Source organism: Prionailurus viverrinus, chromosome F2 (genome assembly GCF_022837055.1).
Source record: "Prionailurus viverrinus isolate Anna chromosome F2, UM_Priviv_1.0, whole genome shotgun sequence".
Taxonomy (NCBI): domain Eukaryota; kingdom Metazoa; phylum Chordata; class Mammalia; order Carnivora; family Felidae; genus Prionailurus; species Prionailurus viverrinus.
The window spans coordinates 75,011,515-75,023,561 of record NC_062578.1 but is presented as its reverse complement, the minus strand read 5'-3'; the positions used below and the strand labels follow the sequence as shown (position 1 = coordinate 75,023,561).

The window sequence follows — 12,047 nt, the reverse complement described above, 5'->3', positions numbered from 1 at the left end:
TTAGATCATCGTAGCTTAGGTTAAGAGGTGTTTGCTGAGGACCTAACACATACTGGACTTCGCTCAAGACACGGGAAACAAAAAGATGAACAAGGCAAAGGCCTCTGATCTCGGGACCCACTGTCGATGGAAAAGAGGGTGCATTTGGTACCAAACCCTGCCACTTAGTTTGATGACCGCGAGAATCAGCTACTGTGCGCGGAGTCCTTGCCAGGGGCTGTTTGTACTCTCTGTCGCTGCACATGCGTGACCTCATTGAATCCACACGGCAACTCCAGGAGGTGGGATTGTCATAAATAACGTGTTATAGAAGAGGAAACTGAGGCTCAGAGTGGTTACGGTTCGTGGTGCCCAGGGGCCCGCAAAGCTAGGCAGCGGGAGAACTGGGGCTGAATGCGGATCCCTCATACTCCGTGGTCCTTGGGCCTCACCTCGTGCCTCCCGGTCTCATCCAGCAGGTGTTTGAATGGCACCTTGACCCCAGCACTGCAGGTCTGGGAATACAGAGGGGCCGGACACAGGCCTGCCTGGCGGAGAAGGGACCCACGCTGTCTCGGGAAGTTCTGCTCTGGCCGGTGGCCTAGGGCTCCTTGTTTATCTTTTAAAAACGATTATTGTGTTTTCTTCGTAAAGGCGCCAGCATTTGCCAAGGAGAGGGGGGAAATTGTTCCAATTGAAACAGGACAAAACCTCTCAGGCCGGGGTGATCCTGGCTTCTCATTTTGGAAGTGTGTTTTTGCCAAGTTCTGGGTGGCTGTCGCGGACAGAGCTTTGAAGGGGTTGTGCCCCTCCCCCCTACCTCCCACCCCTGTCTTGGCCGCTCTTCCTGGAACGTTCTGCCGGAACGCAGGAGCCCGTCCCTCCCGTCTGCGTGATATGCGGGAGTGGAGCACACTCCCTGTTTTTTATTTTATTTTCCAGGAAAGGAAGTGATGTTCCAGTCAGCCAGTTTGGCTCCTGTTGTAACTGTTCTGAGCCAGACGTGGAGGGCCGGGGACATTGACCGTTGGCTAAAGTGCGGCCTGAGGAATGTCTGTGTGGCTTTAGTATCTGTACCGTATCCTTCCTTTCCAACCCCAAGAGAAAAAAAGACCTGTATCCAGAGTCCACTATGGGTCAGGCGCTGGCGTCGGATCCTGTGACATGTGTACGGGCCTCATGCTGTCCTCACCTTGGCCTTGTGACTTTGAAGCCCCCGGCCACCTCGGCTTGTAGGTGAGAGGCCTGAGGTTCAGAGGCTCTGCAACCTGTCCAGGACCACACAGCTGGGATCCAACAAGACCTCCGATCTAGAGAACCCCCAGGTCTAGAACTTCTTTATCCTGCCGGTCCCTGCCTGCCTGACACGGAAGTTGGTCCTCATACGTTTATGGAGCTCCTGCTGTATGCCTCAGCATTTATGAAGCCCCTGCTGTATGCCTGTCACTTATGGAGCTCCTGCTGTGTACCTAGCGTTTTGTTGGGGAGAGGTAGAGAGGGGAGAATTGGCAGTGTCTTTAGTAACCTCAGGATATCCAAAGAGAGGATACTGGCTTGAGGGGGAAAATGTAGAGGATGATACAGGAAGGCTAGTTCAAGGTGAGCAGGTCCCCTGGGGTCTAGACTGGCAGAGTTCAGTGTGTGTTTTGAAGAAATGGATAGGGGCCCCTCGTTGTGAGGACTTAGTGTGCTATGGCCCAAGCTAGGGGAAGGTTGGCTCTCTGTTCAGCACGTGTCTGCCCTGCATGGGCCCCTGAGAATAAGCGATTGACAGAGACCCAGGCCCTGCCTTCCGGAGCCCCCAGGTCCAGTCCACAACTGGGACTGGAACCAAATTCCCACAAGGGGGCCGTCCTCAGCCCTGAGTGCCGGGGAGCCCAGGACTTCCAGTCTGCCCCCGCGGGCAGGGAGGCTTTGCTGACCTAGCCTCACTACCGCAAATGCCTGCTTTCTAGTGACACCTGTCTTTGCCCTCCCCAGATCTCCGGATGGACCCAAGCCCTCCCAGACATGGTGGTGTCCCACCTCTTCGGGAAGGTGAGTAACGTGGACCAGCATTCTGTCATCCACGCTGAGCGAGTGCATGCTGCCCGTGCGTAGGGCACAGACACGAGCAAGACACAAGCCCCCTGGGGATGCCTACCACGTACATAGCTGACGGGATCGGTTTACAGTCAGGTTTATCGCTCACCTTTTTTTTTTTTTTCAAGTTTATTTTTATTTTGTTTTGAGAGACAGAGCGAGTGGGTGAACAGGGAGAGGGAGAGAGAGAATCCCAAGCGGTCTCGTGCGGTCCGCGCAGAGCCCGATGCGGGGCTCGAACTCACGAACCATGAGAGCATGACCTGAGTTGAGATCAAGAGTCAGGCGCTTAACCGACTGAGCCACCCAGACGCCCCCGTATCGCTCGCTCTCTTTTTAACGTAAGGCTGTTTTAACTAGCCTGATTGAACTATAGTAAGCTGCACGTATTGGGAATACAGAATTGAGTAGATGTTGCCGCGTGTCTACACCCGGACAACCACATTGCAACTGGGGTAGCGGACATCCCCATCACCAGAGTCCCCTTGTGCCTCTTGCTAATCCTTCTTTCCCTGCTCGTCAGGCAGCCTCTGTTCTGCTTTCCGTCACTAGAGAGGAGTTCACATTCCCCAGGTTTTCATATAGAAGTGGCATGATGCAGTATGGAGTCTTGCTTGAAAAGAACAGCAAACAAAACCCAAAAAACAGCTGTGGCTTCTCTCGCCGCACGGTTATTTTGACCTTCGTCTCTGTCGTTGGGTTTATCGGTAGTTCCTTCCTTTTTAGCGCTGGCTGCCGTTCTGTGTGTGGGTGTCCTGCGATTTGCCCTTCCGTCCGCCTGTCGATGGGCATTCGGGTTGTTGCCGGTCTGGGGCTATTACAGATACGACCTGTAACAGACACACGCATGGAGTTTGCTGTGTGCCCCGCTCGGTCCTAAGGACTTTTCAAGTATTAACCCATGGAGTCCACTCAAGAGCTCCGTGAGCCATGTGAAAAGTACTAATTTGATTCCCACTTTATGGATGAGGAAACTGAGACCAGAGAGGTTGACTGACTCGTGTGAGGTTGCACAGCCAGGGAGAGGTGGGGCTGGGATCAGAGGCTATGTGTCTTGCTCCTGTATCCAGAGCAGGGCACTGACCGTCTGTGCTTCCGCCGATGGGCTGTTCTGCGGTCACCCCAGGCAGACCCCTGTCCCTGCCTGGCCAGCCGGCATGGCCCCCGACTCTGGCCGGCAGCCCCAGGAGAGGATGTGCAGGGGTCCTGACGCAGGCCCAGACACCGAGAAGCCCCTCGGTTGCCCAGCTCGAGAGTGGCTTGCTCTGTTTACCGTGTGGCCCACTCAGCACTGTCTGTTCCCGAGCGGGAGAGTGCCCTTCTGAGATGTGACCGGCTGCTCTCCTCTGGGGCTGGGCTCCTTCTTCACATTATTTCCTGGGCCTGCTGTAACAGCCCCCCTAAACCAGGAGGCTTGCAACAACAGGAACTTAACTGTGTCGCAGTTCCGGAAGCCAGCACTCTGAAAGGGGGTGTCGCCGGGCCACACTCCCTCCAGTGGCCCTGGAGGGAGAGTCCTTCCTTGCTTCCTCCAGCTTCTGGTAGCTTCAGAATCCCTCCAGGCTCTGCCTCCGTCTTCGATGACCTCTCCGTGTCTGTCTCCAGTCTCCCTCTGCCTTTGTCTTAGAAGGACCCTTGTCATTTGATTTAGGACCCACTGGGATAATCTAGAATGACCTCACCTCAGGATCCTTCACTTAATGATATCTACAGAGACCTTTTTCCCAAAGAAGGTAGCCTTCACACTTCCCCGGGGTCTCGACGGGGACGTAGCCTTCGTGGCCCCCCTGCAGCCCTCGGTGGCCTTCTTCCCTCTTCCATGCTGCATTCGGTTTGCGATACATTTTCTTCACCCTGAGTGTATAATCTGAACCTGATAGGAATATGGAAACAAACAGAGCCAGCCTCTGAGTTTCCTTGCGGGAGAGGGCATCAGGTACAGAGGGAGAGTCTGGCCTGATTCTACCCCACGCGATGTGAGGCATCTGTCGATGCCCCCAACTTGCCGCGGTTGTGTTTTGACCTGAAACCCCAGCCCAGCTAATTCTTCAGACTGTACAGTTCCCGATTTTCTTTTGCGTAGGCTCTTGGCCTCTTTGCTGCTTCAGTGATCAGGGGCTGTTTAGATAATAGCTCGGGCTTGACGTGGGGCCCCCTCCGCTCCCTCCCTGTCCTGCTCTGGTCGCCACTGATCACATCAGGCCACTTTGTGAAACCTTCAGCATCCGCTGTCGTACAAATGAGAAACAGAGCAAGCTCGTAACTTGTTTGTTTGCCCCAAATCACATTCGGAAGGGAACCAGAGAGAGGGGAGGCTGCGGCTTCTGCAAGACTCCGGTTGGCCCCCCTCGGGAATTGAGATGGCCCTTCTTTCCAGCAACTTCCCGGGACTTGCGGGAGTTGGTTTTGTTTTTCCGGCGTGAAAAACCTCTCAACTCCCCCTTAAAACCATTAATTGCTAACGGTTGCATCACGTTTATTATTTACAAAGGGCTTTTGTGTGCACAACCTCTGTGAAATCCCATAACCTGCAGAGGTAGGTAATACACACACACACACACACACACACACACACACACATTTATTTTTGAGGGGGCTAAGGCTCAGAGAGGTGAAGACATTTACTCCCGTCCCTCACCCCCCGCCAGAAAAAAAGAAAAAAAAAAAACTAGCCAAAACACTGATGGATCCAAGCTCCAAATCCAAGAGGACTGACTTCAAATAAAAAGTCCCAAAGTCATGAGCCCAGAAGGGCCTGCTTTGCCCTGGCGGGTTTGTACTCTTTTCTGCTCTCAGCTGATATGCAAAGTCAGACTGGCTCCGGGTGGGGACTTCCGCTTTGGGGAAGGTGTCCTCAGGCTCCAAGGCGGTCGAGCGGATTAGACGGTATTGTCTCTGTACCTGTATAAACCTGAAGAACGGAGATAGCAGTGGCTGGCCCGGGACCAGTCCTAATGCAGGGCACCTCCCCCCTCTCTCAACGCAGGAGGAAATGCAGAATAACGTGGAAGTCGTCCACACCTACCGCCAGCACATCGTGAAAGACATGAACCCCGGCAACCTGCACCTGTTCATCAATGCCTACAACAGGTGCGGTCACGCGGTGGCCATTTGTCAAGGTCCTTTTGTTGGCCTGGAACGGGGCAGGGGTAAGGCAGAGGGGGTTCTAACGTTAGGAGGAGCTGCAGCCCCTGAATTCAAGCGAGTAGATTACCCGGACAGGGGTGCGCCTGGGAGTCAGGTACATCCGCGGGTTTGGAGTGCTCTGCAAGGCGCTGAGCCACCGCTCCAGACAACTCGGGCGAGAGCACGAAGAGGGGAGACACAGTCACGCCCTCGAAGGGTTTTGAGTTATTGCTTGTGTCCCGGCTGGCCGTGGGAAGGGCCAGGTGTGGGAGAGCTAAGAGAGCGAGCGAGCGAGCAGAGCCCTGGGGGAGGAAGGGGAGGGAGGAGTCCAGGAAGGCTGCTGGGAGGTGTCCCTCCAAGAAAGAGCACGTTCCTCCGGCCTTGGGCAAGGGGCTAGGCCTCTTCACGATAAGTAGCTGCTGGCCTGGACCTCGGCCAGGGGAGGGGACAGCTCGGGAACACCGGTGGCAGCTGGGGGTACGGTCTGCAGACTCCAGCGTGGTCACTCAGTCTGCCGGACCGGCTCTACCAGCCCCCTTCCCAGGCAGGGGGCGGGAAGGAGCCACAGGGGCCGTCTCTGCTCACGGCCAATAACTTCACGAAGGGCATTAGTGTCTGTAACAAAGTTCAGCGTCCGTCTCTTCTTCCCACCCACCCAGCCTCGCAGTGCGGGAGGGAGAGGTAGTATCGCCCGTGGGTAACTAGGGACGCGGGACTCAGCAGCGCATTTCTTCGGCAGACGCTTCCTGAGGACGGGCGCGGTCAGGCTGTGGGCTGGGCAGTGGACACACAGAGACCAGAACACCCTCCCCGAAGCCCCACCCACTGCCTTGCCCTCATGATGCCCGTAGGAATCAAGGGGCTTCTCTTAAAAATGCTGGGACACCGTGACCATCGTCCTTTCCTGCTGAGGAAACACGGGCACAGAGAGATTCAGCATCCTGCCCGAGGTCACACAGCTAGGACGTAGAGGGACCTGATTTGAATCTGTCCGGGGCTCCAGGCCATGAGCTGGAAAGGCCGTCGGTGGGAGCTGCCAGGAGACGACAGAGAGAGAGAGAGAGAGAGAGAGAGAGAGAGAGAGGGGCTCAGTGTAGGTCCACAGGGACAGAGTCCAGTGGGAAACGGTGGCAGGGTTTGAGATGAAGGGCGTGAAAGGATCACATCTAAGATCTAAAGAGATTGGGTTACTGTGTGAGAGGACTCCGAGTTGGGGCTAGAGAGACTCGGGGCTCCAAGTAGGGGGACGGGAGGTATGGACCCTCTGGGGTGGAGAACGTGGTCTGTATTCCTATATGTATATGTATTTAAAAAAAAAAGCCACACTGGGGACAAGGAAGTGTCTCCACGGGAAATACATGAGTCCCGCTGTCCCTGAAACCATTGATAGGGACCCCAAGAGGCTGTGATGTCCCGAGAGCCGTGCGGGTTGGGACACGGGTCGTTTGCCAGAATGGCCAACGACGGGACCCCCTGGGATGGGCGAGATGGGAGGGGCCGCCTCCGGGGCGGGGGCGTCTGCCCGTGTCGCCGAGTGAGTGACTGTGCCTTCTTTTTCCGCAGCCGGCGAGACCTGGAGATTGAGCGGCCCATGCCCGGAGCCCACACAGTCACCCTCCAGTGAGTAGATTTTCTCCTGTTCATCATCTGCGCAGCCTCGCTCGGCCACCGGCAGGGCTCTTTCTGAGTTTGGTTAGCAGTGCCACCCGGTGCTGGGACATCGGCGGCGGCGAGCCCGGGGGTGCCTTCTTCTAGGAGTCAGGCGTGACCCAGCTTCACTTGCCTTCTCCTTGTGCAGGCGTTGAGCTCCTGGGGTGTCCCTGAGACGAGGGTCAGAGCCTTGGATGTCAGGGAAAGAGTCCGCTTCGGATAGGACTTACTGAGCACCTACTTTGTGTCGACTACGGTGTTAGGCTTTGCTTTCACAGAGCCTGGAGACGAGTCAGACACAGGACAACCCACCCTAAAGGCTGGCAGGAAAATACGGTCGTGCATACAGCTAACTGCATTCCCCCAGTAATGTCTGCCTTTTTACAGTTTCCTAAGTGAACTGTATTATTTGATACCTGAACTTGCCACATGCCATTTCCTTTGTCAGGTACCTTCCCTCGGTCTCTGATCTTGACTCACGGCAAAGTCCTACTCCTCCCTCTTTGAGGAGAGGATGCTTGAGGCTAAAAACACCAGGGCACGGAAATTCTCTGGCTGAAATTCATACTAGGGTGTAAAGGACTGCCAACCCAGTTTATCCGAAAAGCAAAGCAGAGGATGAAAGGAGAAGGAAATAAAAAGAGCAGAGGCTACTACGGGGGAAACGAGAATAATTTTTTTTTTTGGAACCCTGGTCCCAGCCCGGCGGGCCTGGGAGCGTGTGAATCTTTCAGTGAATTTCGTGTTCCCTCCCCTCTTCTCTCCCTGCCCCCAGGTGTCCTGCTTTGTTGGTGGTTGGGGACAGTTCTCCTGCTGTGGACGCCGTGGTATGTAGAAATCGTCCACCTGTTTCTGTACTTTGTTCAACAGTCCAAATCTGCTTGGCCTTCGGACAGAGGGCCCAGACCCCGGCTCCTTGGCCCGGTGACTGCCAGTCCTGTTTGCTTGGTAGCGGGCCCTCCGACTTTTCTCCCAGGCCCCATCACCTGCCCGTCTGCCTCCCACTCGTTTGTTTCCACGGACGTGTTTGCCACTTGGCTTCCTGGCCGAGACACTCTGCTCTCGTCTGGGAACCCGTTTGCAGACCTGGTTGGCGCCTGATTGTCTGGCGGGGCAGAGAGACACCGGGGAGTGGGGCTTAGACAACGCCTTCTGAGTCATTCCACCCCTGATTCCCACCTATGATGTTGTGGAGGCAAAGCAAAGACTGCCTTTCCAACACGCCCCTAGCAGGGGACAGAGGGACTTAGGGGCTACTGAGCAGAGTCCTAAAGTGGTGATGTGCCTCATGCAGTGGGCTGCAGAGTGAGACTTGCAAAGGCTCATTTGGCAAAGAGCTGAGACGTCTTAATGGACTGTGGGCGTCCTGTGATCGAACCCACTGGGCGTAATCATAGGATGCATCAGTAGAGATATACTTCTCACATCAGAGGAGGGAGAGGAGGGGATAGCTCTCCGGTAGGCACTTCGAACATCACAAGTTACGTGTGGGCATTTTGCCCAATTTTGGATGCACTGCTAAGATGGTCACTGACAACGCGAAGAGGGGAAGCAGCTTATAGTGGATCCCAGTCTGCATGGTGGTCAGGACTGGAGATGTTGAACTTGTAGCATCTGTGGCCGCGACTGGTGAAACAAGGCCATTGAATTAGCAGCTCTTTCCAGAGCCACCTCTGGGTTTTAGCGAGTCTTCATAACAACCCTTTGAAAAAGACATTCCCCCCATTTTATTGATGACGAAACTGAGGCTCAAAGAAATTGCCCGAGGTCGCTGCATGACAAGGTTGGAATTTACGGCCGCCTTGCTTCATCTCGAAGCCCGCGTTCTTCCTTCCGTGCTAGCGGGAATGCTGGGGTCGTTGATGCCAGTGGCAGGGAAGTGAGGAGCGGGGAAAGACTATGACTGGGGCTCCAGATAGAAAATTAGCACATTTCTTCCCCTTTTCTCCGTCCAGGTGGAGTGCAACTCGAAATTGGATCCAACAAAGACGACTCTCCTCAAGGTACCGACATGCTGAGGGGGGTTGGTGCGAGTTCTTTCTGAGGAACCCCTGGTCGGCCGCAAGATTGAGTCGTGCCTAACTGAGGCAGAGCTGGTGGTCAGAAAGCGTAGAAATGATGATTTCACGTGCATGCGTTCACAGACGTCTCTCTGCTGGGCGCTGGCTGGACACTGAGGCTGTGAAGACGAAAGGGACCCTCTCTGGGACCCGAGAGTCTGTGGGCTCTGATGAGGGATGGCCCAGAGTTGTGCGGGCAGGGGCTGTGCCAAGGGTGGGGCTGGGGCGTTCCTCCGAGAGGGGCTGGTGCCCGTGGGAGAGGAGAAAACGCCCCCCCCCCACCCCAGGGGCCGTGGAAGAACATCTCCTCCAGCAAGTTCACTAGGCCTTGAGGCCAGGTGGGGGGTGTGAGCCCTCCCTGACCTGACTGCACGATCCAGCCCGGGAGGCGTCTGATGCTTATTGAGGAGGGGGGGCCTGGTCCCCGTAACTGGCTCTTTACGCACATTTTCTTCCAAGATTCCCTCACCGGGAAATTGCAAGATGGGAAGATGGCAGGCTTCGGGCCTGAGGGGCCGCTGAGGCAGGAGCCCCTTTGTCTAAGTTACCCCAACACACCTGTTGGCCTGGACTCCGACAGCATCCGGGCTGCTGTCCCAGGACAGAGATGGACAGGCCACAGTCACTGCTGACAGGGAGAGGGGGAAGGAACATTCTAGAAGGGTGGGTTGGTCTCCTGGTGTCCATAACAAGTACCACCAGCTGGGTGGCTGAAAGTCACAGGAGACTGTTGTCTCCCCATCCGGAGACTGTAAGTCCAAAGTTAGGGTGTCCCTGGCTTGCGGCCACCTCAGTCCCATCTCTGCCTCCGTGCCACCCAGCCTTCTCCTCTGGGTGTCTCTGTGTCCCAATATCCCGCTGGTTTTAAGGACCACGGTCATTGGATTTAGGGTCCACCCTAATCTGAACTCATTCCGTCTGCAGAGGGCAGGTGACCTAAGAAAAAGTGACCGATTTGATGGTGGATGGGGATCCAACCCGTTTCAGCCCGATTCCAGACAGACTGTCCCCGCTGCACTCCTCTGCCCGGCTGCCTGGGCCCTGGAGTTAAATTCTGGCGTCCCGTCCCTTCATTCCCTTACCCAGGGTGCCTCAGTTAGGTCCCTCAGCTAGCCCTCAGGGTCTAGCCTTAAGACTCAGGGCCTTGGGATGGCCCGGCCTCGGCCACTGTCACACACGCCTGCCAGACCTCCGTCTCTCCAAGCCACCTTCACCCCATCCCACCCTGCCGCCCGGGGTCTCCCGAGCCCTGGGCCCGGCTAATAGTCACACGTGCCTGTGGCAGCCTTGACTGAGAGGTGGCACCTTTAGCTTTGGTGAGTCAGTAGGAACTTTGGAAGCCGTGGCATTTACCAGGGTGACCGGTGAAGAGACCATTAGGCCTCTTAGATGGAGCCATTTCTTTCTGAGGGAGTATTTATTATTATTATTTTTTTAAAATTTTTTTAACGTTTATTTATTTTTGAGACAGGGAGAGACAGAGCATGAACGGGGGAGGGGCAGAGAGAGAGGCAGACACAGAATCCGAAACGGGCTCCTGGCTCTGAGCTGTCAGCACAGAGCCCGACGCGGGGCTTGAACTCACAAACTGTGAGATCATGACCTGAGCCGAAGTCAGCCGCTCAACCGACTGAGCCACCCAGGCGCCCCCTGAGGGAGTATTTAAAGAGAATGTGCAAACAGGGCCTCATGCAGTGAAGGCTTTTGGGTCAGACGGACCCTGGCCAGAGCCTCGCCGGGGCTTTGAGCTCTCCCGGCGTCGGCCGTCAGGAAGGCACAGGTCAGTGCCGAGATGGACGGTAACCAGAGTGGCCCTGCTCGGTGGGGATGGGTGTTTCCCCGCCTGTAATGTGCCCAGAGTGGGGGCAGGGTAGCAGCAGGAGGGCGCCCACTTGGGGGTACCCCTCTTCTGGGGCGTGTGGCACTAACCAGCTTCCCTCTCTCCTAGATGGCGGATTGCGGTGGCCTCCCGCAGATCTCCCAGGTGAGCCCCACCTGCCACCCCTCCCCAGGCGGAGGGCAGGTGCCTCTGTGGCCTGTTACTACCCCCTCGTCCCCCGCCTCCTGCTTGTCCCCCACCCCACCGTCACATCCGCTCACACTGTGGACGCGTTACTGTCTATACACGGTGCTTGCACATCAGGGCTTGCGTGCAAGGAAAATAGGAACCCCCGGGGGTTAGATCACACCGGGGTTCACAGGCGTGGAGGGGTTCGGTTGCACAGACACAGCTTGGCAACCGTGGACCAGAATCTAGATGAGCCTGACCTCAAAGGCCACGCTGCTGGAGTTCAAGGCTCCGGCAGAGGGGGCAGGCAGGAGGTGAAAACGGAGTGTGTGTTCGTGTATGTGCGTGGGTGTGAACACGTGCGTGTGTGCGTGTGCAGACGTATAATAAACATATCAATCAGCACAGGGTGTTTGCTGCACCGTCACTGGACCCTCCAGTTCCCCACCCGTAAATAATCCCACTGGCCTAACAGGTGCATGGACTTTTAATCTATGTCCTTGATTGTATATTAGTATAGTTCTCTGCTCTGTCTTAAAGTGAAACATTGTGTGACTTTTTGGTCGTCCTTTCCACCCATCTGCGGAAGAGGATGGAATGATGCCTTTTCTGTCTTCCGTTTCCTCCTGCCATCCTCAAAGGGGCTTCAGAGCTTCTGTAATCTGGCAGCAGTCGAATCTATCTGGCTCTTTCTCTAGCTGTATGTACCCTTCGCCCCTGCCCCGCTGAGCTCCCTGGGGAGCCTCCTTTGCCGCCGTGGGCACGCGCCTGGGGTTTTTCTCACCTGCCAGGGTGCTGGGGGGGACGAGACTGAGGGCACAGAGCATCAGAGGCATAAGTCCACGTCAGGCTAAGTTTTCCTCCCAGTGGGTCTCCCCAGCGGGTGATCCAGGTCGGACCCCTGTGTGCCTGGCGAGGGGCTTCTTATCCATGAGCCTGTTGTCTGGACAGTGAACCCAGGTTGGGGACATCGAACAAAGCAAACTTAGATTCACAGAGGGGAGAAGGGCTGTGTGCCCTCCTCAGTAATGGACCAGGACCTGACATAAATATTTGAGGAGTTTTTTGTTTTGTTTTGTTTTGTTTTGAACCCCAGGTATATATTACCTCTCATCGTCTAGGTACAAAATAATCCACACCCA

General features: G+C 55.7%; 1 protein-coding gene across 2 annotated transcripts in view; it reads left to right on the top strand.

Annotated features, from left to right (window-relative positions):
* Positions 1–12,047, top strand: part of NDRG1 (N-myc downstream regulated 1) — a 54,021-nt gene that overhangs the window by 35,372 nt on the left and 6,602 nt on the right. For both annotated transcript variants that reach the window (XM_047842041.1, XM_047842042.1), the window contains exons 9-14: positions 1,960–2,016; positions 5,048–5,151; positions 6,751–6,807; positions 7,613–7,664; positions 8,793–8,840; positions 10,846–10,881. In XM_047842041.1, the coding sequence (XP_047697997.1) occupies positions 1,960–2,016; positions 5,048–5,151; positions 6,751–6,807; positions 7,613–7,664; positions 8,793–8,840; positions 10,846–10,881 (354 nt within the window). The remainder of the gene's footprint in view (positions 1–1,959; positions 2,017–5,047; positions 5,152–6,750; positions 6,808–7,612; positions 7,665–8,792; positions 8,841–10,845; positions 10,882–12,047) is intronic.